At 56.0% G+C, this 25,545-nt stretch overlaps 2 protein-coding genes across 2 annotated transcripts; one reads left to right on the top strand and one right to left on the bottom strand.

The window, feature by feature from the left end:
• Positions 1-405: 405 nt before the first annotated feature.
• On the bottom strand, positions 406-12,331 carry LAMP1 (lysosomal associated membrane protein 1). The gene is made up of 9 exons (XM_018044963.1): positions 12,112-12,331; positions 7,341-7,462; positions 5,382-5,598; positions 5,112-5,270; positions 2,941-3,116; positions 2,328-2,453; positions 1,690-1,756; positions 1,446-1,616; positions 406-1,249 (listed from the first exon to the last, which is right to left on the bottom strand). The coding sequence occupies exons 1-9, from the start codon at positions 12,161-12,163 to the stop codon at positions 1,110-1,112; spliced, it is 1,230 nt and encodes a 409-aa protein (XP_017900452.1). The 5' UTR covers positions 12,164-12,331; the 3' UTR covers positions 406-1,109.
• LOC108634752 (collagen alpha-1(I) chain-like) lies at positions 12,162-25,545 on the top strand. Its single transcript, XM_018044954.1, has 6 exons — positions 12,162-12,165; positions 12,359-13,111; positions 15,376-15,410; positions 16,620-16,726; positions 24,100-24,195; positions 25,395-25,545. Exons 1-6 carry the CDS (start codon positions 12,162-12,164, stop codon positions 25,543-25,545), a joined length of 1,146 nt encoding a protein of 381 aa, XP_017900443.1.

Here is a 25,545-nt window from a genome sequence, read left to right as displayed (position 1 = left end):
GGGGCACGTCCCCCAGCAGGGGCTCCAAACCCCACTATCCTGCGGAGGCTGACCCTGTGGACAGGAGCTGCTGGGCTCTGCTGCGGGGCAGCCGGGCCCTGCCCTGCCCGTTAAGGGGCCACTGCCCAAGGCCACCCACACACAGGCTACCCTCAGCCTTGCCTCCGAGGCCAGCCTCTGCCTACTCAGGCCTGAGCAGCCCCCCTCGGTCACCGATTCGTAGGACCGGGTAAGGAACCGTCTTCTACAGAGATCTGTCCCCAGAAAGTGGGCTCCCCTGCTGTGTCTTAAGCGAAGACGGCCTTTCTTGAGTCGCTGGTCTTGGGGCAGCCCCCCCAAGCTGACCTGCTGACCCAGCTCACCTGCCACCTCGCACAGGAGCCAACAGAAGCATGAGGAAACCCAGACAGACAGACAGACGTTTTATTAGCGTCGTTACGGCATCGCGTCCCAGAGGAGACCCTTGGCACACAGCCCACTGGGCTGCAAGTGACGCGCGGAGCTGAGCAACTACTGTACATGGGGCAGACGGTCACCCGAGCCTCCAACAGAAAGCGGAGGCCCCTTTACAAAGAAGTGGAAAGAACATCCGTTTTTCTAACTTAAGAAGTGCCAGCTCTCAAGAGGCACAGCGTGGGGCCCAGGACCCAGCGCCGGGCGCCCTGAGGTTTGGGGGCCGGGCCGGGCGCCGAGGTTGAACTGAGGAGCCAGGTCTATGTCTCACCCTCCGCGCTCACCCCTCGGCCACCGCCTTCACCAAAGCCTTGGACCAGAGCCTCCCTCTGTGAGGCTTACATCTGAGGGAAAAGCCCCAATGCCAGGGTCTCAAGAAGCCAAACCAAAGTGGAGCCTGTGCCCGTTTAGAAAAGCTCTTACCCCCCACCCGCTTAGAGCCCTACTTTGGTAAATATTAACGTTTAACCAGTTAGCAAAATAGTTAACCCCGTTAGCAAAATTAACACCATCGTTTCCATAGTTACTCTCTTGTGCATAGTAAGCGCTGCCAGATGAACTTCACGTTGGATAAAGCAGATTTGAAAACCAGTTTGCAAGGACGTGCCCCCGACAGTGAGCCAAGCCCAGGGAAGCGGCCAGGGCGGTGCCTGCAGCTAGATGGTCTGGTAGCCGGCGTGGCTCCTCTTCCGGCCGATCAGGTAGGCAAGGAGCACGATGAGGACCAGCCCCGCCAGGGCGCCGCCCACAGCGATGGGGATCAGCATGCTGTTCTCGTCCAGCTGGCACTCCTCCACTGCAGGGCGGGCGGGCAGACAGACAGCGCTCGCCCCGCTCGCCCCGCTGCGCCCACAGCTCTACGCGGGGAGGCCTCCCCAGCCCTGCTCGGAGGGTGGTGGGAGCACCGCGGCCGGGCTGGCCCCACGGAGTCAGGGACGCAGGCAGAGGACGCCGGGGGCCCTGCTCCCGACCGCCCCACCCCGCCTACTCACCAGGCCCAAACTTGTCCCCGTCCACACGGAAGGCCTGCACCCACACTCTGAACAGGTTGAGTGAGAAGGTGCTGGTGACCTGCAGCCGCTGCTCGGTGTTGCACTTGTACGAGTTTCCTGCGGTGGCCTGCAGCGCCCTCAGCGAGCTGTTGGTGGCCGTGAAGCTGACGTCTGCAAAGGCAGAGGGGTGAGCGCCCTGGGCACCTGCAGGGCACGTGGGGTGGGGTGGGGGTGGGAGTCTCACCTTCGGCGTCGGGCAGAGTCAGGTTTAGCTGGACTCCTTGAAGGAAAACCTTGCTGGAGCTCTCGTTCTAGAGAAGATGACAAGCACACAGTCCCCATCAGGCTGAGGGTCGCCCGCTGGTGACGGTGACTGCCGGCACCCCCAGCCACAGGAGGAGACCGCACAGCGCTCAGGAGCGAGAAGGCAGCCTGTCGTCTCGGGAACAGAGCTCCAGTCGGCTCCTTACAGTCCCTGCCCAGAGCCAGAGCCTGCCAGGGTAGGGGCTGAAGGAGCCATGCTCCCCAAAAGCCAACCTTGAACTTTCCGGGAAAGCTTTTATCAGGAGAAGCGCAGCAGCCCACTGCAGAGTGAGGCACGCGCATCCACCAGGGCCAAGTCTGCGTCCCCAGTCTCCTGCTGACTGGACTCGTCCCGGGCAGGTGTGCAGAGCAAGGGCGTGGGGGCGCGGCTCCAGATGGGGCGGCAACAGCACCCGAGGCCCCGGGTCACCCCGGCCCCTGCAGCGCTCCCACGTACTGTGAGGTTTCTGCTGATGGACGTGGGCTAGGGGGCCAGGGGTCCCGCAGACAAGGGGGGGCCTCACCACTGCTGCGGGGCCAGGGGTCCCCCAGACTGGGGAGTGGAGGGGGGGCCCTCACCATCACGAACTGGAGCACCAGGAGCAGGAGGTTCTCGCTGGAGAGCGACAGAGTCGCCAGCGTGGTGGAGCAGTTCCCCCCGAAGGTGGTCTTGTTGGGGTTCACGTTGAACTCTCTGGTCACTGTCTGTAAGAAGAGCAAGAGGTCAGCTCCCCTCCTGCCAGGCCCCAGGCTGTGAGCAGACGGAGGCAGAGGTGGCCAGGAGGCAGTGGCTTCAAGGCCTGTTCACAGAACAAACCAGAAGGAAAGACACAAGTCCACACAGGGGAAAACCGCTGGATGCAGACGGCTGCTGATACTTCCGGCAGCCTTCCCTGGCTCTCATCCCTGCAGGAGGGGCAGGCCTCCGTCTCTCAACGCCACCCCAGACCCTTGGCCTCAGGGAGATTGTCATCTCCGAGGATGAGCCGAGACCCCTAAGCACCTGGTGGACACTCGGAGAGCCTGCCGCCTCTCCGGGCTGACATGCCTGCCCTGAAGAGATGGCAGCTCCAGGCTCTGCAGCCTCAGGACAGCGGCCTGGGTGGATGGGGGTCCAGCCGAGCCCAGCGGGACACACCACCCACAACCTGCCCAGGACCCAGCACAGGGAGCAGGGCTCTGGCCGGCCCACCTTGTTGTCGACTGTCCTGTAGGTGACGTTCAGCTGCAGCCCCATGCTGGCCAGCAAGCAGGTCCCGTTGCTGCCAGAAACGTTGTACCTGAACACCACGGGGCTCGAGGGAGCTGGGGTGGGCGAGGGCTGGGGTGGCGTGGTCGGAGTGGGCAGGTCCTGTTCACAGCGCGTCTCTGCGGGGACAGTGGGGTGGGTGTGCTCATCCTCCAGGGAGGCGGGGCTCCGGAAACGCTGGGCAGGAGCAGGCTGCCCCTGGCCTGGCAGGCGCTTGGCCACCCAACCCGCCTGCACTCCCAGCTCCTCCTGCTCCTGGAGCCCTCGGGCCTCAGCGGCCCCTCGCCCGCAAAAACATCCTCTCCAGCAGAACAAATCTCCCGTGAGGCCAGGAACAAAACCTCAGCTGTGTCCTATGCTGTTAGGACAGTGTCTCCAAGGCCATTTTAAACGGTGGCAGTTCACACACGCTGTCCAAGCGCCTGTGCGCCGTGCTGGACACAGCCCGAAGGCAGAAGCAGAGCGGCAGGAGCGCCCAGGCCAGGTGGGGACAGTGGACATGCGCCACAGGCTGGCACCAGCCCTGTGTGCCCCGGAGGCAGCAGGGGCAGCCCCACGCGTCAGGCTTGGAACTGAGACCCATGCCCAGGTCACAACTACCACAGGCCCGGGCGGGGTGGGCTGGGCGGGGCGGGCTGGGCAGGTCAGGCCCATTCAGCGCAGGTGGGGCAGGCAGGAAGCCGCACCTGGCAGACGAGGGGGCCACAGGTGGGCCTGGTGACCCCAGCAGGGAGAGAGGCCCGTGCAGCAGGCTGGTGGCGGGGCCTCACGCCCGTGCCACACCTCCATGGAGAGAGACCGCCACGTGGCCGCTGACAGGGGGTGGCCCCTGCGTGGGGACCAGGCCACGTGCGGAACCTGTACCCTCTCCCGTTCTGCAGTGAGCCTGAAACTGCTCTGAGGCCAGTGCTCTGAAAACAAGGCAGCTGTCTACTTTAACAGCAACATCAGCCTCTGTGCCTGCATTCAGAGCCCCAGAAGCAGAAGGCTGCCGTCAAGTGAGGCGTGTCCAGGCTGGGCAGGTCAGGGAACCAGACGCCGCCGCCTGGCCTGACCTCCCAGGTCCCTGCTGCTTCCCTCTGCTGAGGCCCACGCTCAGCTGCTAACTGCAAACCCAGACTCCTAAGAGCACATGACCCGCTGCCTTGGGTGCCCCCGAGCGCCTGGACCCTGGGTCGCACCCATGCCTCACGCGCTCGCTGTGCTAGGAGCAGCCGGGACCCTCCAGGCTGGCCTGACCGGGGCCACGTGGCGGCCTCAGGACCTGCCCCTCAGCCCTGTGACTGGGCCTCTAGCCACACGTTTTCCAATCACGTGGGGCTTCCTTCAGCCCCCGCCCCGCCACTAGCGTGCCTGCGGGGTCAGGGGCAGGCAGGCCGGCCTCCTCTGAGGAGGGCCAGGCGGTGGCTGCTGCGGGCGGTGGCCGTGGGCGCCGGGACCCACCTAGCTCTGCTGCATGAGTGCGGGAGTGGGAGGGCAAGGGCCCGTGGCTGCTCCCCGCAAAAGCTCAGTCACAGGCACCTGTTGTGAAACATTCTTTGGATTTTTTTTTTTTAACATTAAATTTCTGATCACAAACAGCAACCTTTGTTTGTTGGCTGTGCAGGGCCCAGAAGGCCTCGCAGCCCCACTGGAAACAGGAGGGCCCAGGCCTGCTGCCGGCCACAAGGAGGGCCACAGGGTTGCCACGCAGCCCAGAATCCAGCCACTCTGAGCCGCCAAGCAAGGCTGGCACACGGAGCAGGGTGGGGGGAATGCCACCCTCCCCCCAGGCAGTGGTGGCAACCTGTGAGCTGAGCGGCAGGATGTGGGGGGTCAGCAGCAGCAGACAGCAGGCTGTGCGGTGCCCAGAGTACTCTCTGCAGACCGCTGGGCCCCCAGGCCCCCCGAGAGGCCAGCACCCTCATTTCCCAGGAGGAGGACGCAGTCTTCCTGAGTGGCACCCTGGGCCCGCCTGCCTGAGCGGGACTGTGGGGGGGCGAGGCCTCTGTGTGGAGACTGCCGCCCGACCCCATCCACACCATGACGAAGGCAGAGGGTCCACCTGCTTTGCCCTGGACCCTGCTTGAACCCACGCTCAGGGAGGAGGGCACCTTCCCCACAGTGGTCCTCACCCGCTCTGCTGAAGTTGCTGCTGGACAGGTAGGCCTGGATGGCAGCATCGCGGAGTGTGACCGTCACGCTGCCCATGTGGACCTGGGTCTCGCTCACACACCGGTACGTCGTGTTGACGTCGGCCTTGATGTCGGTCGCCGACTCCACAGTCTTGACTCCTGTGTTTTAGAAAACCAGCTCTTGACCCTTGAACCGCTTGCTTAAAAGCAGTTTGGATATTCCCCAACCCAATTCTCTCCACCCCATCGCCGGTCCACACTGGTTCTTACCTGTGAAGCTCGAATTGGGGAAAGTGTCTGTGTCTGACAAGTTATAAGCAAAGCGCATCAGCTGGACCTTGTAACGTGTTGCATTTCTGGTGAAAGCGAGGGTCAGCGTGTGGCCTCTTCCGAAAGTGATCACGAGACTGGAATCAGAAGCATTCTCTTTGCCACAAGAGCTGCTGTTTGACACTTCCGCACCAGCTGGCAGCTCAAAGGACTTGTTCTGGAACCAACATGACGATGGGTTACTCACTACAGAGTTCAGAAACCACCACAGCTCGGAACCCAGACCCTCTCCACCTCAGAGGCCACCATCAATGCATAAACATTTGTCATAAAAACAAAAGACAGAGTATTTTATGTCAAGTCACAGACCAAAAAGTAATTCAAGTGTGAGATAAGGATGACCTAACTACTAACATTTGCTTCACTGATGTAACTTTACTTCACACAAGAACGAAAATAAAGCTGTCACGTCAACTGAAATGATTCATGCTAGGCTCCAGAACGAGCTGGTCCTCTCAGCCCTTCGTGACTGCTACAGAGCTTATTTAAAGAACCTGTCTCTCTAAACAAAGAGAAGGTGAAGTTTACTGCAGAACAGTTTGAGTGAACTATCACAAGCAAAACAACAACTACAAAACCAGCAGAGCCCATCCCCACGGCCCGGGCTGAGCAAGTGGCCAGCGGGAAGCTGTCCTGGCCCCGCCCTGCAGACAGACCACACCGTGGCGGAGGCACGTGTCGTGAAGCGGGAAGTCACCGTGCTGCAGACAGACGATGCCACTTGCGTAACACGGTCAACGTACGATGAAACAACACTCAAAAACTCCAACCCAAAAGAGCCAAGCACAAGTTAAGAGGTGCCCGGACGAGTCTTTGCAATGAGAGGCATCTCCATGGACAAAGGCTGCAGAGCTCCCTTCTGTCTGACAAATATCATTTACATCAAGAGGAGTCCAGGCGGCTGGCGTGTCCAGGGGCCTCCAAAGGACCCGCTTGTCCTCCTGGCAGTCCTGGGCCCCCACTGCTCTCCAGGGGCCAGCAGGCGGCATGCCGTGGACGTGGGGATGGGTAAGGAAACCAGAGCTTCAGTAAAGCTCTGACAGCGAAATCTGGAAGGACACGTTCACAAGAGCAGATGTGAATGGAAGCAGCGCAAAGCCCACAGACAGGTGGTCAGTGGAGGGCGGGCCAGCACAGGAGGGGACAGACAGGCGGTCAGCGGAGGAAGAACCAGCACAGGAGGGGAGTGGCTCCCGCCGCAGCGGTCCTGTCTGGAGGACACCACGGACGGAGGAGCCTGGCGCGCTACAGTCCACGTGGTCGCAGAGAGTTGGACACAACTCAGCAGGGCACAAAAAACAGAGAAACGCTGCTCATTTGTCAGGGACCTCGGACAGCAGCAAGCAGTCCTCGCTCTGCAGAAGCGCGGTATTGTCTTAACAAAACCGCAAGGGACGTCCTAGTCAAGCCCGTGCAGTCACCCTGTCCCTCCAACACACGTTCACACGTGACTCCTGCAGCGTCGACAGTTCATCTAAAGCAAAAGCAGCGGATCCAAAAAGGCCGTGTTCACAGAGCTGCACACCAGGCGTAAACGGAGCACGAGAGCTCAGCTACAGCCGACGGGCGAGCAAGCCAGCGTGGCTCACGTGACGAAGCCCTGCGTCGTGACGGCGGAACACGACCTCGAGGAAATCTGAGAAGGGCTCAGAGCAAGACGGCAGGAGCAGGGCTCACGCCGGCCTGTGGGACTGCAGCCCCAGTGTGCACAGGACACCCAGCCTCCGAGGGGCACCGCAGTGTGTGACACGGTACGCACACGGGTCGAGGAGTTAAGCAGGGCTCACGCCGGCCTGTGGGACTGCAGCCCCAGTGTGCACAGGACACCCAGCCTCCGAGGGGCACCGCAGCAGGCCCGTCGCGCGCACACAGCCGGAGCGGAGGCGCGGGCTCTCCTACCTGGGGGCCGCTCCTGGTGTCGTAGCTGGTCAGGAAGGTAGCAGAGAAGTCGGCCATAATGCAGGCGGTCCCGTTGCCATCCTTCACCACCAACACTGCCGACGCGCTGTGCACGAGGCCTGCTGACTCCCAAGCAGAGAGACCCCCGCGTGACTCTCTCAAAGTGTCTGTGGCTTACAGCTGCAGCAGAGTGGCTGTTACTGGGAAAGCTGCTTAACTGCAGAAAAGACCGGGACACGCTGGGCCCAAAGGGCTCTGTCCCCCCACCCCACTGTGACACTGTCCTCTCGAAAGCCGCCCCCTCTGTGTGCCAAGCTGGGGTCACCCCAGGCCTAGGCGGCCTCACGCCGGCTCCTCAGAGGACCTCTGGGAGGCAGGGCAGGGTCCTGGAGGAAGGACTTGAACCTTGGAACCAAACGCTGACATTCTACACAAATGGTGAGCCCACGCTGCAGCTCAAGAGCTGCCTGATCTAGCTGCTGAGAGCGCAGGAAAAGCCGCAGACTCTCGATCAGAGCTCTTCCCCCACGTCCAAAAGGGCCTCAAAACACAGGGAGTCCACTGGCTCTGGGCTTGGCTGTGCGGCCTCCGCAGGCGCTGCCGGGTGCCCGAGGGAAGGGCAGGAGGAGCTGTCTCGGGGCCTCCAGCCTGGGCACGACCACGGCTGAGCCAGGTCGCCGGGCCCCAGTCCGAGCAGGCAGCTTAGCAACAAGTACATCCAGTCGGGCACAAAGGTAGGGTTACGGCCGTACACTTCACTCACAGCGGGACAGGACAGGTGTCCTGACCCTTCTGAATCAAGCAGCTTTCAGCCAGCACAGGTGTGGCCACGTGCCGAGACCCACAGCGCCGTGCTTCCGCAGCACAGGCCCCGGCCCACCCTTCGCCAGGACCGGACGCACCTGCCTCCGACGGCTCTCAGAGTGGAGGCGACCGGGCGCGCTCCCAGAGCAGCAGCTGGCTCCCCACACGCGGCCCCCACAACTCCAGTGGACCCAGTGCACTCCATCCTCGCGAACGGCACCAGATAAAATCCTCAGAGCAACCATTACTTAGGCCTAAAGCGGGGAGAACAGACAATCCCCACACTCCACCTGTAAGCCTCAGGTAGAAGAAACATCAGGCTGGAACCACAGAGAAAGCCGCTACCCAAGGACGAAGCCAACCAGGGCATCAAGGACGTTCTTGCCCGTGTCGATTCACAAATCTTTAAGCTACTCCTCAGAATACTCAAGTAAGACAACACTAAAATCATTTCCAACCAATGAATACTGCTTTTTCAAAGGGAGAGAAAACCCCACGATTCACTTCTGACACAGTGAAGGTTTTAAAGACGCCTCTGAGAGCGACAGGGGAAACGCACAAGAGCTGCCGCCAGCCAGGCAAACGCAGGCCCAGCAGCAGAAGCAAAGCCTGGGCCCCGGAGACGGGCAGACCCTGGACACCCACAGGCGCCCCAGGCCTGGGCGGCCCAGCCCAGCTGCGGAGCCACGGGTCACCACACGCTCCACAGGCTCGGCATTCAGGCCACTACCTCCCTCATCAGCTCCTACCAAGCTGCTCTCCTGTAAGAAGCTGCCCTCCCGTGAGAGTTCCTTAAATCACCAAACGCTTCCTACTGACTCAAAACCCTTCACCAGAAAACACTCCACATTAAATAACTTTTCAATCACATAATTCCCTCATTTAATAAACATGCTGAGGACCTGAGCTTTCAAAGAACAACAAAGAAATATTACTAAACAAACTTCAAGCAGCCTTCAGCAGCGCTAGAGACCCACATGGATTCTGGAGAGGCCGAGAAATTTTCCAGGTAAAACAAGAAACCACAAGCAATTCTGGTCGAGAGAACAATGTCTGCAACAGCACCATAACAGAAAATCACAAGAGAATGCGTGCGTGCGGACGATCAGAAGTCTCTTTTTCCCTCTATAAAAATACCAGTTTCTCAAGTCAGAATGTCTCAGTAACTTGAGGAATGTCCCTCCTGAAGGTCAGAACCTGCACCACGAGCAGCCCTTCACTCAGGACTCGCCACCATCCTCTCTCCAGGGTCCTGTGAGGAGTAAGCACCTTATTCCTTCAGAAAATTCCCATCTGGAGACATTCCAGTCTCTAAAACAAGCTGTGGGAACACGCCTGCCTGAGGTGAGAGCTCAATCTTGAAGAGAGTCCTCTGCCACTCCTGGCCCGATGAGCTGGGCTCGGAGGAACCACCAAACCCTCAGTGTAGGCACCTGTAAAGTGAAAATAAGTGAGCCGACGCGAGAACCGTCAGCCCATCAAGTTAGCTGGAGCAAGCGCAGCGCTGAGAACAGGGCCGGGGCCTGCCTTCAGAGCGCGCTGCTACTACCGACGTGTTCAGCGCCACAAGGCTTCACCTGCCCAGCTCATCACCGAACCCGAGGCACCTGACAGACCGCCAGGTCAGTGTCGCATTTAACGAGCACCTGAACTGGGCTTTGCACGTAACTGAGCTACTGGGGCCATTTTAACAGTAGACACTATGAGGACTGCCTTTCACAGACGGGGAGCTGACCACCGTGCTCGAGGTCGCGCTGCCACCACAGTGCAGGGTCCATCTGGGACTGGGCCTGCTGCTCAGACCACGTGCTGCCAAGCTCCCCACACCTGCACACTTTCTCTCCAGCGCTCAGTGAGCAATGATGATGTTCCAGAGTACGACATACTCACTTGAGACATGAAAGAGATTGCCATCTGGAGGAACAAGGCAATAAATTCTTCATTAACTTTTTAAAGAAATCACTTTCTAATCTAAGATCAGTTCTTTTAAATCTAAGATCAAATCTTTTTTATAATCAGTGATACCTGATCATGTCTGAAGACTTATAAGAAGAAAAAGACCGAGGAGCCATCCCTCACACAGAAGCACAACCTCTAAGACTACTGTGTACATTTCCGAACAGCTGACATGCATGTTCTGCTAAGGGGCACTGCTGTCAAACTGGACGCCTCTTCATGTAGGCCCTGAGCACTTAATGTGTGAGGCCAAGATAGGCTGCAGGATAAGGAAGACACAGGCATAAAAATAATCACAGCAGAGCTGAACAGATGCTTCAGAAGTAGTGCAGGTCACACACGCACGGAGTCAAGGCTTTCGGATGCACAAACAATGGACTGCCACAGCCTGGCATGGATCTAACAATATAAATTCAAAATTATGGACCTAAAACATTTTAACTTCAAACCTAGTGAAAAATTTGATCCCCAACCTGGGTAACTGACAAACTCCCACAATCGACAGTAACAGTATCAGTTAAAAAAAAATTTTTTTCCCCTATTTTGTAAGCAACAGTTCATCATTTTGAAAGGGGAACGTCATCCTGGTGACATCAACGGTCGAGTCCCATTACATAATGATCTATGTATCAGCAAGTTTCAGTTCACACTTGCCTAGCTTTCTACAAAGTTTTCAAACGAAACTTAAATTTCTAGTTATTAATGCAAGATGACTTTGTAATTTAGAACTCAGAAACATCTTTAGAAAAATGCTTTTTGGTGAAGTTGTGTATTAAAACATTACTTTAAACAGTCCAAATCCAAGCTCTTAACCTTTTTTAAAAAATGGATTTTTAATCAAATATAAAACTTAAAAGACATGACAAAACAGCTATCAAAAAAGTAATTATACGCATGATACTTCAAGCTATCAATGTAGGGAAGTTATGGATTTTTCTCTTCATCAGGTGAGTTTTTAAAACATGAAACACAATAATAAACTTGTAACGCAGGCAAGCTTTTCTAATAAAGAAACGCCAGCCGTCCCGACACGACAGGACTCGTCCCAGCAGCTCCTCACCTAATTCAGGACACCTGCCAGGGAGAGCAAGGCTCCAGCTTTGCTGCTGGAATAAGGTCACCCCTTGCGGCTGGTCTTGCAGCTCAAAGAATGCATTTTACAACAACAGGCAAAGCAAGAACCTGAAACCAAAATTCAATCTGTCACCAGCCACAGGATTTCAGAGCAGATGTCCGCAATCCCCAGCAGGTAGGGGTGGAAAGTGCCTCTGTGTCTGCTGAGCTCTAGGGCGCTCCGCTAGCACTTTTCGGGTCCTAACACTTTCCTCTTCCCGTGTCATGGGGAGCAGGGGAGAGAGTGCCACCAAGAGTGTTCTCAGCAGCCCTAAGGCCAAGTCGAACCAGCAGTGATTCCCGTTCAAGTCAACGCGGTTTTTCTCTCATTAGGACAAACAGAAGAGGGCAAAACCCCTCAGCGGAGAAAACACGCGCGGCTCCGGAGCCACACACACGCCGCTCTTCCGACGCCGCCTCGCCAGAGCCGAGCGCGTCCACTGTGACGCCCAGGCCCTTCGTCCACCGCGGGCTCCCTGAAGCTCCCGGGGGGGGCGAGGTCCTTACAACCTGACGAGAACGCCCGGCGGGCGAGCGGCGTCGGAACGCAGGTCAGTGGCCCGCGGGGCCAGGGGTAAAGCCCGCAGGACGGGCGCCCGGGGCCGGGGTCGCCGCCCGCCCTGTGCCCCGCGGGGACCGAGGCCCGCGCCGTCCTCGTCTCGGCTGCAGCCGCTCGCAGCTTCCGCGGCCGCCGGAGCCCCCACGGTGAGCGGTCGAACCGCAGCGCTGAGAAGCCACGTCTCCGCCAACGGACCCCCAGAAGCGGGCCCCGGGCCGCCCCCGACCCCGCAGCCGGCCCGCCCGGGACGGACGGCGCCCCCGGGGCCCGCAGCCGGGCCCCCACGGCCGCCCCTCCGCCGGCGGACCCCGCGCCCTCGGCCCCCGCCCGGCCTCTCACCGAACAGCAGCAGGAGCAGCGGCCGTCGCCGGGCGCCGCCGGGGGCCGCCATGGGCGCGAGCGCGAGCGCGAGCCGGGCGGGGCGGTGGCGGTTGGGCCGGGCCGGGGACTGACCGGGCCGGCGAGAGGGCAGCAGGTCCCGGCGCTGCGACCGCGGCGAGAAAGAGACCCCGCAGCCGGCGGCGCCCGTCACGTGAGGCCGCTGCGCTCCCGCGCCGTCACGTGACCCCCGCGGATCTCGCGAGAGCGCGCGAGCTCGGGCTCCGCCCCGCGTGCGCCTCGCACGTGACCGGCCCGAGGCACGTGACCGCTGCGCCACGTGACGTGGGGCACGCCCGCGACCCCGGGCGCCCGAGTCGGGTCTCGACGCCGGGCGGGCAGGGAGGTGGCCGGGCCCGGCCCGCGGCTGCGGGAGGACCGGCCTGCGGCTCTGCGCCGCGGGCCGAGGGTGGGCGCGCCTCGGCGTCGGGGGCGCTCCCGGAGGAGGGCGGGGAGGGGGACACTCCCCGAGGGTCTCCACGAGGGCGCGGAAGCGGACCCTCTTCCTGGGCGTCGTCTCCACGAGGGCGCGGAAGCGGACACACCGGGAGGCTCGCAGAGCGCGGGCGCAGGAAGGCGGGCGCAGTCCGGGGCGGAGGCGCCGCCGAGGGCTCGGGGACTGCCGGCTGCGACCCTCCCGGAGCGTCCCAGAGGGCCCGGGCGGGGCAGCCGCAAGCCGCCCAGAAAAAGCCCCCGCCCGCCGCCTCCGCGGCTCTCCCCAAGGGCCTCTCGCCGCCGCCCTGGTTCCGCGCTCGCCTCGGGACTGCGGGTCCTCTTCTGGGCTGCTGTCCGGCCGCCCCGGCCCTCTGCGGAGAGGCGGCCTCCTGCCCTGTGCACCCCACCCGCTGCGGCCTCCGCGCCTCGGACCCCCCGCTCGGGAGCCGCCCACCGTCGGCCCGCCCAACAGGCTGCGACTCCCGTGGGGTTGTGTTGCTGTTGGCCCTCCGCTTGTTCGCTTTTTGTAGGTTTTGTCTTTTCCTTGTCATTCCTTCCTTCCCGGTTTTCCCGCGCTTCCCTTCCAGAGTCTAACAATCGCACAGCTGAGACAGTCTGGCACTGAAGGGCTTGAAGACTGCAGTGTGGCTTCGCTGACGTCTTGTTTAGGCGCTTAGGGGCCGTTCTAGGTCTTTGCTGCTCTTCTGCACGGGGAAGAGCCTTAGCGGGGCCTCGAGAGAAAGGACATTAAGAGGCTGAGAGAGCCCCAGGCTTGTTGGGTTTTTGTTGACTAAAGAGGCACAAGCTAGAAGCTGAGAGCTGCGCCTTATGCCTCTGACCTTTGTAGGACCGCAAGCTTGGGGGACGTCATCTCAAATAGCCCAGAGAAAAAGCCAGGGTATATTGGAGTTTTTGCAACAAAGGGCAGGTAGTCCAAAGGTCAGAAGATTACTGTTAATTGAGGAAAATCAGATAAGCCAAGTTAAGGAACTTGGTGCCTTTCTGTGTGAGGAGGTGCAGGAGTCTGGCCTCTCTGAAGTCTTCCCTTGATCTCCACCCCAGCTCTCTGGGGCCAGCGTCCTGTGCTTTGCCATGCTGCGCTCCCCCAGGACTCGTCGGGCTGGTTGCAGTGCAGGTTTGCGGGATGGCGAGCGTTTCCCCACGGTGCACCATCAGGGGTAGCTGCCGTCACAGAAGGGTGACAGCTGAGACATCCTTCGTCGCTGATTTGGCAGGCTGCGTTCTTAGCGCACGGTTTGTTCTGCTCTCTGGGTCAGGAATCTGCTGCTCCTGAAGAGTCGACTCGCTCGCTGAGGTCTTGTTAGGTGTTTGGGGGCTCTCTGGGTTCTTGTTCCTTGCTGTTCTTGGTGGGCCAGAGTCTCAGCGGCGTCGCTGGAGAGAAGTGCTGTCTGTCCAGGTGCGCCGTGGAGGAGGTGTTGACTTTCCGTCTGTGCCGTCACCGCGACGCCCTTCAGCAGCAAGTGTGTGACAGGATGTCCCTCCAGTAGGCCGTCATTTGAGCCCACATTGTCCCTATGAAATAGAGAGCTAAGCTCAGCAGTAATTGGATAATTCTAGAACATTGCCCTTTTCTCTTGAACTTCCTGATGGTGAGAAACTACCAAATAATCTTAGTATGAAAACAAAAAGACCTATCAACTGTTGGTTTCCTGGCTGGGAAGCCCCTTCCTGTGTTGAGAGAACGTTTTACCCTCTGAATGTGGGTGCAGAGATGCTGGCTGCCCAGGAACCGGTGCTGGGAGGGAAGGGCCTGCCCTGCCCTCGTGGGTCGGGTCGGTGGTGAAGGGCCAGCGCCGCCCTCTTGGGGCCGGGTTCGCGCCCTCGGCCCTTGCTCCCGCTGCCCCCCGTGCCTGCACTCTCCTCGAATCCTTCTCTGTTCCTTTTGGAAACTGTTAGCTACCCAGAGTCCTTTCAGCAGGCAGTGTTATTTTCTTAGGCCCTTCAGAGCCCATTTTTTCTGGGTCCGAATACCTAATACATGCTGCATTTAAAATCTTCTCTTTTTAAAGACCCAAAGAAGTGTGTTTCAGCAAAAGGACAGGGCTTTTAAAAACAGCAGGAAATGAAAGATTGATCAGAAATTCTATGATGCTACGTTTTCATACAGTATGGGAAATAATATGGTGGGATTTTCTTGTTTTTTATTGGTTTTTGTTTGAACCCTTAATTAGGGCTGGGTCTGATTTTTTTTTTTTTTTCTTTTTTGCTGAGCCCGGAGGCTCTTGGGATCTTAGTTCCTCACCTTGGGGTCAAACCCATACTCCTGCAGTGGAAGCGCAGGGCCCTGACCATCGGCCTGCCGGGGACTCTGATCTGTTCTGGTCGAAGGAAGGACGTGGAAAACCACAAAGGACTCCACACCTTCTGAATTTTTCTGGAGACAGCCTTTTTATTTTTGTTATTTTTTTAAAAATATATTTATTTGGCTCTACCAGGTCTTAGTTGCAGCATGCAGGATCTGGTTCCTTGACCAGGGATCAAACCCAGGCCCCCTGCGTTGGAAGCCCAGGGTCCTAACCACTGGACCCGAGGGAAGTCTCAGGATGACGTCTCTAAGGATTGGCTTTCTTAACAATGAGCCGTGTGAGCTCCCAGCTGAAAGGCAGGGCCTCCTCACCTGTGAAATGACCCGCCTCCGGCGCTGGGAGGGCCAGTCTCCCCGGAGGTGTGGGTTCCATGTCTGAAGGAGAGGAGTGGTGGTTGGAAGAAGGTGGAATCGAGTGGGACAGCCGAGCAGGCAGTCTGTGCCTTTCTTCTCTTTTGCTCTAGGTCATACTGTTCCTGGAGCTTCCCAGGTGGTGCTCGTGGGTAAAGAATCTGCCTGCCAACGCAGGAGACACCGCTTTGATCCCTGGGGCAGGAAGGTCCCCTGGAGGAGGGCAGGGCACCCACTCCAGTGTTCTTGCCTGGAGAATCCCATGGACAGAGGAGGCTGGCGGCTACAGTCCATGGGGTCGCAGAGAGTCAGACGCAACTAAGCAGGCCCACACACTTTTTCTTGAGAGATGCTAAGCAGAAATAGTCATGTTGCGTAGTGCTGTAGTTTTTCAGACTTGTTCTATGAAAAATTTTTTTAAATGTGAATAAAAACAAGATAATGTGGTGAAGCCTGTGGTGCCTGTTACTTTCACGGTTTATCGTCCCTCCTCACTGCTTCGTGTTTTGGTTGGTTTTTCAGCTTGAGTTTTGCAAAACGAACCCTGGACATCTTTCTTTTTATAGAAAGCTTTTGCATTGTCATAGCTGATGTAAAGCCAAAACGCAACAATTCCTTAGTAATTAATTTCCAGTTGATGTTCACGGTTCCCCAGTTGTTCAAAAAGCACTTTTTTCAGCCAGTTTGCTCACTGTGGCTCCACTGAGGTCTGAAGGTGTCTCAGGGCTCCGTCCCCTTTGCACACCATTGATTAGTTGGTGTCCTGGAGGACACCCCACATTGTGGGTTGACCTGGGGAGCTGGTGAATGGCTGTCTCTCCCTCTGTTCAGGCACCTTGGAGTGGGGTCTGGGGCATCGGCGCCACCTGGCCTGTTCGAGATGCAGAGTCTCAGGCCCCACCTGGGCCCTCGAGTCAGAGCCCACGATGCAGGGAGCACAGAGACCCGAGACTCCTGACCCTCCTCGGGGCTGCAGCCACACTGGGCTCTGGCTAGCTGGCCCCACCCATTGCAGGCTCCCCGGGGCCTCAGACCTCTGACTTCATGGCTTCTTGGTGGGTCAGTAGGTCTGTGGTTCCGGTGGGCCTGGCGGGTTGGTGGTTTGTTTTCTTTCTTAGGATCTTGTTCCCTGACCAGGGGTCTAACCCAGGCCCCTCCAGCGGGAGTGTGGAGTCTTAACCACTGGGCTGCTGAGGAGTCCCCTGGCCATTTCTCATTGTCTTCCCTGTTGTGTTTCCCGGCTGGAGCAGGCCTGCAAGGAGATTTGCCTTCATGGACCCATTACTTACTCCAAAACACCATCTCTGCAGGAAGGTTGGATCCGGGTCTGATTGCTGATTCTTTTGTCTTGTTTCAGAGCAATAACTCAGACCCAGAGCAGCTTCCGAATGTGAGCCGGGCGCTCTGTGTGGTGGTGACACCTCCGCGTGAGCTCCCCAGCGGGGACCGATGCCCGCCCCTCTGGTGGGCCGTTGGTGGGGGAGGCGGTGTGTGTCCAGGCTGGCAGAGGGGTAATGAAAGTCTGTATTTGCAATTTTGCTGTGAACCTAAAAATGCTCTAAAAGGTACAGTTTTCTGGACCTCCCTGGTGGCCCAGTGGTTAAGACTCTGCGCCCCTAATAAAGGAGACTGGGGTTCGATCCCTGGTCAGGGAACTTGAGCCTACATTCTGCAACCAGGAGTTCACACGCTGCATCAAAACTTGAAGATCTTGCAAACTCTTTAAGACCCGGTGCAGCCAAATAAGTATTTTTTAAATTATTGTCATATTCTGCATTCTCCTTTTTTCATTTGGAACCATTACTTTCCCATGCTATTACAAAATCTATACAAACACATTTAGAAATAATTAGCGTAACGTCATTTGGTGTAATGTTTTACTCAATGATAGCTTCGTTAATGCAGCTCCCTGCTGAACATAAGGAACGCTCGCTGTAGGAAAAGCTCACAGTCCCCGTGTCTGCTCCCATCCCGGCCCCACTCACAGCATCTCCGACCGCCACTGCCAGGACACGGGCCCAGCCCCACGCGTCAGAAGCCGGTCACCAGAAGAGCGTCCCCAGGTGGCGCACGTCTGTCCGGCTTGTTAGAAGCGCAGGTCCCCACCCCCGATTCAGCCTCCGCTGACTTGCTAGCAGGGCTTGCAGAGCTCGCAGGAGCGCTGCTTGTGTTCCCTGGCTCCTTCTGTGGGGAGGGGTTTGGAGAAGGACGCAGGGGACCTGGGGGGTGAGAAGCCCTGGGCTGGGTCCCCAGGGTCTCCTGGGGTTGGGCTGCCACGTGTGGCCGCCACCCTGGACGCCCTCTGAACCCCGTGCTGTGGGAGCCTTCTGGAGGTCTCGTCACAGAGGCATAGGTGATGCAGCTCCTCTTTCCTTCCTGAGGCTGGGGTGGGGCTGAAAGTCCAAGCTTCTAATCATGGCTTCTAATCCACGGTGACCAGGAGCCATCAGGAGCTCCCCTAGAGTCCCCCTGTGAGAACAGAAGAAGGTCTTATCGTCCAGGAACTTGCAAGGGGTTCAGGAAGCGTGCATCAGGAATAGGGTCAGAAACCTGGTGTTAAAAGATGTTGGGGTTTCCCTGGTGGTTAAGAATCTGACTGGCAATGCAGGGGGTCCCCAGTTTCATCCCTGGTTGGGGAACTAAGATCCCACATGCGATGGAGACAGAGCGCCTGCTCGCCGCAGCAGAAAAGATCCCAGGTGATGCAACAGAGGAAACGGCACCCCACTCCACTATTTTTGCCTGGGAAATCCCGCCTGGGAAATCCCATGGATGGACGAGCCTGGTGGGCTGCAGTCCATGGGGTCGCTAAGAGACTGAGCGACGTCACTTTCACTTTTCACTTCCATGCATTGGAGAAGGAAACGGCACCCCACTCCAGTGTTCTTGCCTGGAGAATCCCAGGGACGGGGGAGCCTGGTGGGCTGCCGTCTGTGGGGTCGCACAGAGTCGGACACGACTGAAGCGCCTTAGCAGCAGATGCAACAAAGGCGTCGTTAACCAAGGCCCAATGCAGCCAAACGCACGCACAGACCGAGGCTGCGCCCAGTGGTCTTACCAGGACATTCCAGCGGCTTCTGGAGCCTTACCAGGAGCCAGCGCTGAGCCTGAGAACGTGTATTTTCCGTTATCGCACAACTACTGTGACACATATCTTGAAGATGAGCTATCTGTTCATGCTTTTCCCTGAGATTAATGTACCTTGCAGAGCACACTGACCGGGTGAGAAGCAGCGGTGGTCAGCGTGTGCCCGCCCGTATGTGTGCCCGCGATTGTGGACAGGCTGCACTGGCCATCCCTCCCTTTGCTGTCATCGGGGTTTACCTCGTGCTCGTGTTTCTGTTTCACTCAAGCTACCCACCCTTTTCGCTTGGCCCAAGACCTCCCTGGGAGGTCCCCTCGGAAGGGACCACTGCTCACAGACGTTAGGATTCCCAGCCTCGGACCTGGTGCCACAGAGCTGCCCGGCCTGGAGCTGTGACAGGAGAATCCAGGGCCCCTGGCGCTCAGTCGGTGTGGCCCGAGGGAGACCTGGCCTGCTCCACACCCCAGGGACCGAGGTTTCTCACTTCTCTTCTCCAGTTCTGCCCGCTTACCTTAGGAATGTTTAATTTTGGTTCATTGATAAAAGGCAAGAGACTTGTGGCTGGTAGATGTGAGATTAGTGTTAACGAAGAACACGCCAGAAAAAGAGCAAACCGCTTCCACCTCAAAGCTGTGCTAGCAAGTGGGGAAAGAGCTAAGGCTCCCATCCCAAGATACTTTAAAAACCCACCTCCGCTTGGGGATACTCTGCGTGCTCACACTTCTCTCTGCTTAACGCAATGAGAACATCTTTTATGCACGTTCCGGGTGCCTCTCGGAGAACTTTTTGATGGATCCCTTGAAATTTTTCAACCACGACGGGCTTCCTTTTAGACAGTTACAAAAGAGGAACTCTCCTGAAGAAGAACCAAAACTTGCTTTCTTGGAAAGCAGAGTCAGTCCAGCAGTTCCAGGCCGTGTGCGGCAGAGAACGTGTGCGACTCCGGTCACGGCGGGTTTCCGGTTCCACGCCCCGGGTCTCAGCGGGCGGGCCTCGAGCCTCAGCTTGTTTGAGAAACAAGACACGGCCGCCCAGGGCCTCTTCCTAGTCACGGACGCCGCAGGTCGGGAGCTGAAGTCCATGTGAAGTCGCTTCTGCACTTGTAACTCCTGGTTTTAACTCACGTCGGTTCTGTGAGGCCAGTCTGCAGCACGGTGGCCGGGAGGGCTGACTGCGGGAGAGGCACGGTGGCCGGGAGGGCTGACTGCGGGAGAGGGTGTGGCCCCGGAGGCTTGGGGAAAGCTCGCGTTCCAGACAGATGCCTGCTGTCCTTCTGAAAACATCAGTCACTCAGTCGTGTCCGACTCCGCAACCCCATGGACTGTAGCCCGCCAGGCTCCTTTGCCCGTGGGATTCACCAGGCAAGAAGACTGGAGTGGGCTGTCATGCCCTCCTCCAGGGTATCTTCCCCTGGAAGATGATCCCTCCAGGGATCAAACCAGGGTTTCCTGATTACAGGCAGATTCTTTACCATCTGAGTCACCTGGGAAGATCCTTCCGAAGGCGATGGTATCGACCAGCTGATCAGCGCTAGCTGCTCTTAACAACAAAGGGAAAGGTTAGGACCAAGATGGAAACCGTAAGATCACAGTGACCAGGGCCTTCCCTGGAGGTGCAGTGGCTGAGACTCCGCATGTCCACTGCAGGAAGCGTGGGCTCAGTCCCTGGTTGAGGAAGTGGGTTCCCACGTGCCTCACAGTGCAGCTAAGAAACCCCAGAAATCAAACAAGACAAAACCCGGGTCTCCTCCTTGACAAAAGGCAGTGCATACACGGGGAGCTGGGTGTTTCTACACATCACCAAGGTTTGAAAACAAAGTTAGCGAGATTTACAGAAGAAAAGGGCGCTCACAGGATCCCTTCCAACAAGAAGCCCGAGGCCAGTGCCCTGAGGGCTTGTGTTTCTCCAGGTGGAGCCAGCCGAAGGGGCCTCGTTCACTTCCTTGTTTCTTGTAACCTCTGCTTTTTCAAATCAACTTTTTGGAAATTAGTGCATATGAAATTCACGAGCCACTTTAGGTGTGCGGTTTGGTGAGTTTTGACAAATGCCTCTGAAAGGAAGTCGCATGGCTCGTCTCGCCAAGAGAGCCTCCGTGGACTGGAGGCCTAGGAGGAAGGGGAGCTCGTGCTATCTCAGCCCCGATGGGATCTGAACTCTGCCTCTGCTGGTCTTGACACAGGCCCCCAGAACGTCTGCGCAAGGTTCCAGAAGCTCAGGACACGCATCGAATGCCTGCCCCGAGCGACCTGTGACGGCCGACCGCTCACAGACACACCTGCCTCTCTCCTGTCAGAGTCAGGCGTAACTCTTGCCTGAGCAACCTTGAGACTTTCTGCCCCTGTGAGCCTTCTGCGGCTTCTTGGTCAACAGCAGACACCCGTGAAACCAGCACCCCAGTCAGGACAGAAAGCGCCTTCCTCGCCCAGAGGCCTCCTGTGCCCGCGCGCCTGTCTGCTGCTGCCGCCGCTCGCCAGGCGTTTGCGCTGCAGAATTTCAGGCGGATGGGATCACGTGGTGTCTGTCTCTCGTATCTGGATCCGTCTGCGCTCTGTGAACCTCTGCTTCACTCCTCTCGCTGCTGACAGCCGCTTATTCCAGAAGGACCTGACAGTCTTCCCACCCGTTCACCCGTCGAAGGCCCCTTGGTTGTTCCCAGTAAGTCTGGTGGCATTGCACCTCAGAGAGGAGCGGCTGGGTCATATGCTCGCTGGACGTTCAGCTTTAAAAACAAAGGGTCCAGTGCTTTCCCAAAGTGCTGTACGTGGTGTTCGTAAGTTCCCACCAAGAGTGGCTCCACATCCTTGCCGATGCTTGGTATGGTTCGTCTTTTAAATTTTAAAGAATTGGAGAAGGAAACGGCAACCCACTCCACTATTCTTGCCTAGAAAATCCCATGGACACAGGAGCTTGGAGGGCTACAGTCCATGGGGTTGCAGAAGAGTCGGACGTGACTTCGTGACTAAACAGCAAAGCTTTCACAGTCACGATAGTTGCCTAATGCTCTCTCATCGTGACTGCGATTTGCATTTTCTTGACGACTACTAAAGTCATAGGTCTTTTTTTGTGCCTGTTAATCCACATGCCTTCTTTGGGTAAATATTCAAACTTTCTCCTGTTTTTAAAAATAGGTTACTGGTTTTCTTGTTATTCAATTGCAAGTGTTTTTTATATATTCTGGATACAGATGCTTTGATGTACTGTAAATATTTACCCCATTATGTGGCTTGCCTTTTTATTTTTTAATAGAAATAGTACCTTTTAAAAAGCTTCATATTTAATGCAAACTCTGTTTATCAGTATTTTTCATGCTTCATGCTTTTTGTATCCTAAGAAATGTTTGCATATCCCAACATCATAAATACTTTCTGTCATTTTTTTCTAGAAGGTTCGTGGTTTTAGCTTCTACAATAAGGCATATGATCAAGTTAAACTTAGGGTGAGGTAAGAGTTACTGTTCATTCTCCCCATGTGATGAATGAAAAGACTTTTCTTAACCTACTGAGTCACCTTGGCATCTGCTGAAAACAAGTGGACGTACTGTGATGCTCCCTGTTCTGTTCAGACGATGCACGCGTCTTCATGTCGCCAACACCACGACATCTCCACTACTGTCGCCTTATAATTAAAGTCATGAAATTAGGTAGAGTAAGTTCTCCAACTGTTCTTGTGAAAAATTGCTTTTGCTTTTTGAATTTCCGTGATCATTTCCCATAACTCCATAAGCACTTCCGTAATTCATAAGCAGTATTCCATAAGCATAAGCATTATTCCATAATTATGCTTATTCCATAAGCATTAAAAAGCAGAGATATTAGTTTGCCAACAAAAGACATTACTTTGCCAACAAAGGTCCGTCTAGTCAAAGCTATGGTTTTTCCAGTAGTCATGTATGGGTGTGAGAGTTGGGCTCTTAAGAAAGCTGAGCAGAGAAGAATTGATGCTTTTGAACTGTGGTGTTGGAGAAGGCTCTTTGAGAGTCCCTTGGACTGCAAGGAGATCCAACCAGTCCATCTTAAAGGAAATCAGTCCTGAGTGTTCATTGGAAGGACTGATGCTGAAGCTGAAATTCCAGTACTTTGGCCACCTCATGCGAAGAACTGACTCATTGGAAAAGACCCTGATGCTGGGAAAGATTGAGGGTGGGAGGAGAAGGGGACGACAGAGGATGAGATGGCTGGATGGCATCACCAACTCAATGGACATGAGTTTGAGTAAATTCCGGGAGTTGGTGATGGACAGGGAGGCCTGGCGTGCTGCAGTCCACGAGGTCGCAGCGAGTCGGACACGACTGAGCGGCTGGACTGAACTGACCTGATGCTGTGCTTAGTTGCTCAGTCGTGTCCGACTCTGTGACCCCCTGGACTGCAGCCCGCCGGGCTCCTCTGTCCATGGGATTCTCCAGGCAAGAATGCTGGAGTGGGTTGCATGCCCTCCTCCAGGGGGTCTTCCTGACCATTTGTAAATGTCCTTTCTCAAGTTAAGGAAGTTCCCTTCTATTCCCACTTTCCTGAGAGTCATTTTTAAAATCAACAAGTGTTGAATTTCATCAAAATCTTCTTAATCTATTGAGAGGATTTTATGTTTTGCTTCTTTCTTTTTTAGATTTTCAAATCTTAAACCGATCTTGCATTCTTGGGGAAAACTTCACGTGTTTTGGTATATTATTGATTTTATATATCGCTGTATTCAAACTGCTAATATTTGGCTGAAGGATACTGGTCTGTATTTTCTTGTGATATTTTCATCTGCTTTTTCGATCAGGGCGACACTGGGCTCGTTAGCTGTGAACTAGCCCCTAGTTTCTGAAAGGCTGTGTAAGATTCTTTCTTTCTTGACGGTTGTTAAGTGGAATTCACCAGTATAGTCTCTGGAATTTCCTTGGTGGAAAGGTTTAAAATTGCAAATTCAATATCTTTCATGGATGTGGATCTATTTTTATTTTCTCTTTCTTCTCGTGTCCATTTTCATAATTTGCAGATGTCGTGGAACTTGACCGTGTGATCTGAGTTGCACAATTATTGGCATAAACTGACTCATAATGTTCCCTGTAGGATCTGCTGTCTTGTCCCTTCATTCCTGATTTTTTTCTCTTTGTAACTAGTCTAGCTAAAGGTTTATCTGTTTTGTTGCTCTTCTCAGAGAACCAGGCTTCGGTTCCATCGATTTCTCTGTTTGTCCTTTTCCCATGTTTTTTATTTCTTCTTTTACCTTTATTATTTATTTCTTCTGTTTACTTTGGATTTAAATTGCTCTCCTTTTTCTAGCTTTTTAAGGCTTAGGTCATTGTATTTAAAACTTTCACCTTTTAAAATGTAAGCACCTGAAACTATGAGTATCCCCTGCTGCTGCCGCTAAGTCGCTTCAGTCGTGTCCGACTCTGTGCGACCCCATAGACGGCAGCCCACCAGGCTCCCCCGTCCCTGGGACTCTCCAGGCGGGAACACTGGAGTGGGCTGCCATTTCCATCCCCCAGGCACTTCTTCAGCTGTATCTTACAGATTTTTGTTTTCTCATTCACTCAATTCAAAATCTGCTCTGATTTTCCTTGTGATTTCTCTTTGGCTCATAGGTTATGTAAAGTGTGCTGTTTATGTCATCTGCTGTGTTAGAATTATTGGGTTAGTTATTTAGAAGTGCACTGCTTAAGTCCCAAACGCTCAGTTAGTCGCCACTTGCCTTTCTGTTGGATCTCTGCTTTAACGCCCTTGTCACCCAGGACTCGCCCTGGATAATTCCGGCCCCCTCCCTGCAGGGAGACGGGCTCTGCGCCGCACCGCGCGCTTCCTGGGCGGGAGTCCCCACGCCACCTGAAGAGCGCTGCGCGGCGGAGCGTCCTGCAGTTACCGAGGTCGGGCCGGTTGACGCCGCTTCGCGTCCTTCCCGTCTGCCTCCTTATCAGCCGCTGAAGGGAGTGTTGCAACCTTGACTGCTGGGCTGCCTGCTGCTTCCCTCGCTCTTGCCTGAGCTGGGAAGCTCTGTCACTGGGTCTATGCGCTTAGGCACGCTCCGACGAGCGCCTGGCTTTATGAAACGCCTTCTTCGTCTCTGCAGACATTCCGTGTCCTGATGAGACGGGGAACCGAGCTCTGCTCACGGAGCCAAAGGATGGACTTTGCAAACTCGCAAACACTCAGGCAGGCAAAGTTTATTTTAAAGGACAGAGATACAAAGCCCTCAGCACAGACTCTGAGAGGGGGTGAAGAGCCCCCAGAGGCGGGAACAGCAGCAGGTTTTCTGTCTTCATTAGCATCGGGCTGTGTGTCTCTGGCTGGCCCAGGGCCAGATGCCTGTCATTTCTGGCCGGCGAGTGTGAGCGTGGCGTCCGGTGTGCGTGTGGCTCTTCTGGGTCCCAGTTCCTCAGTTTCTCCAGACGTTTGATGCCAGCCCTTGACCATTGACCCTTGACCCTTGCTCAGGACCACACTCCATTATTTAGGAGTCAGATGCATGCTTAAGAGCTGACGATCCACCAGGAGCTTTTCTCCTTCATAAACTGGACAGCAGTTAATGATTGTCTTGTCCTGGGTCTGAAGGTTTTATGACCCTCCAGACCAGGGAGCCATTCCTCTGAATGTGTAGAAGCTGAAACAAATGCAGCTTTAGGCCAGTGGAGCCAAAAACGTGTATGTGTGAGAACTGGAATTGAAGCTGGAAGAAGAACCGAGGCTCTAACTTCTGCACTAAGACTGCCTAGCAATTTGCCCCTCGCTGAAGCCTGCTGGATACTCAGCCAGCCACACGGCCTTGGTGGCGTGTGTGTGCTTGTGGGCGTTCATGTGTGTGCCTGCATATCTGCCTGCGTGTGTATGCTCTTGCTTTCTGTGTGTGATTTCATGTGATTAGCTCCCACGGTAAAGCTTTTTGCACCTTTTGCTTTGAACCCATGTGTCTTTATGTGTTAAATGACTTTCTTGTAGGGGATGTATACCTGTCTGGGTCTTAATTTTCTATCCGGTCTGAAAGCCTTTGTCTTCTAACTGACGTGTTTACATAATTTTATTTGTCCATTATTCCTGTTCTCCCACTTTCCTGGTCCACTTTGGGCAGGTTTAAGATTTACACCAAATCTGTTCTTCTCACCCGGGAATGGCCAGCGTTTGTCACGAGCGCTGGCTACAAGTACCGTTGTATTGACTGGAACAACCCCACGAGGAGCAAGCGTTATTATCTCTTAGAAGATAAGAAGACTACGGTTTAG

The sequence above is a fragment of the Capra hircus genome, unplaced genomic scaffold (assembly GCF_001704415.2).
Source record: "Capra hircus breed San Clemente unplaced genomic scaffold, ASM170441v1, whole genome shotgun sequence".
Taxonomy (NCBI): Eukaryota; Metazoa; Chordata; class Mammalia; order Artiodactyla; family Bovidae; genus Capra; species Capra hircus.
This window is presented reverse-complemented; position numbering and strand designations above follow the sequence as displayed.

Coding starts and splice junctions, on each gene's coding strand:
- LOC108634752 (XM_018044954.1), top strand. Junction 16,727..24,099: donor GACCGATGCCCGCCCCTCTG/GTGGGCCGTTGG, acceptor CCCTCCCTGCAG/GGAGACGGGCTCTGCGCCGC. Junction 24,196..25,394: donor AGCGTCCTGCAGTTACCGAG/GTCGGGCCGGTT, acceptor CACTTTGGGCAG/GTTTAAGATTTACACCAAAT.
- LAMP1 (XM_018044963.1), bottom strand. CDS start 12,163: ATGGCGGCCCCCGGCGGCGCCCGGCGACGGCCGCTGCTCCTGCTGCTG. Junction 7,463..12,111: donor GCTGCTCCTGCTGCTGTTCG/GTGAGAGGCCGG, acceptor CTTGGGAGTCAG/CAGGCCTCGTGCACAGCGCG. Junction 5,599..7,340: donor ACACCAGGAGCGGCCCCCAG/GTAGGAGAGCCC, acceptor TGTTGGTTCCAG/AACAAGTCCTTTGAGCTGCC.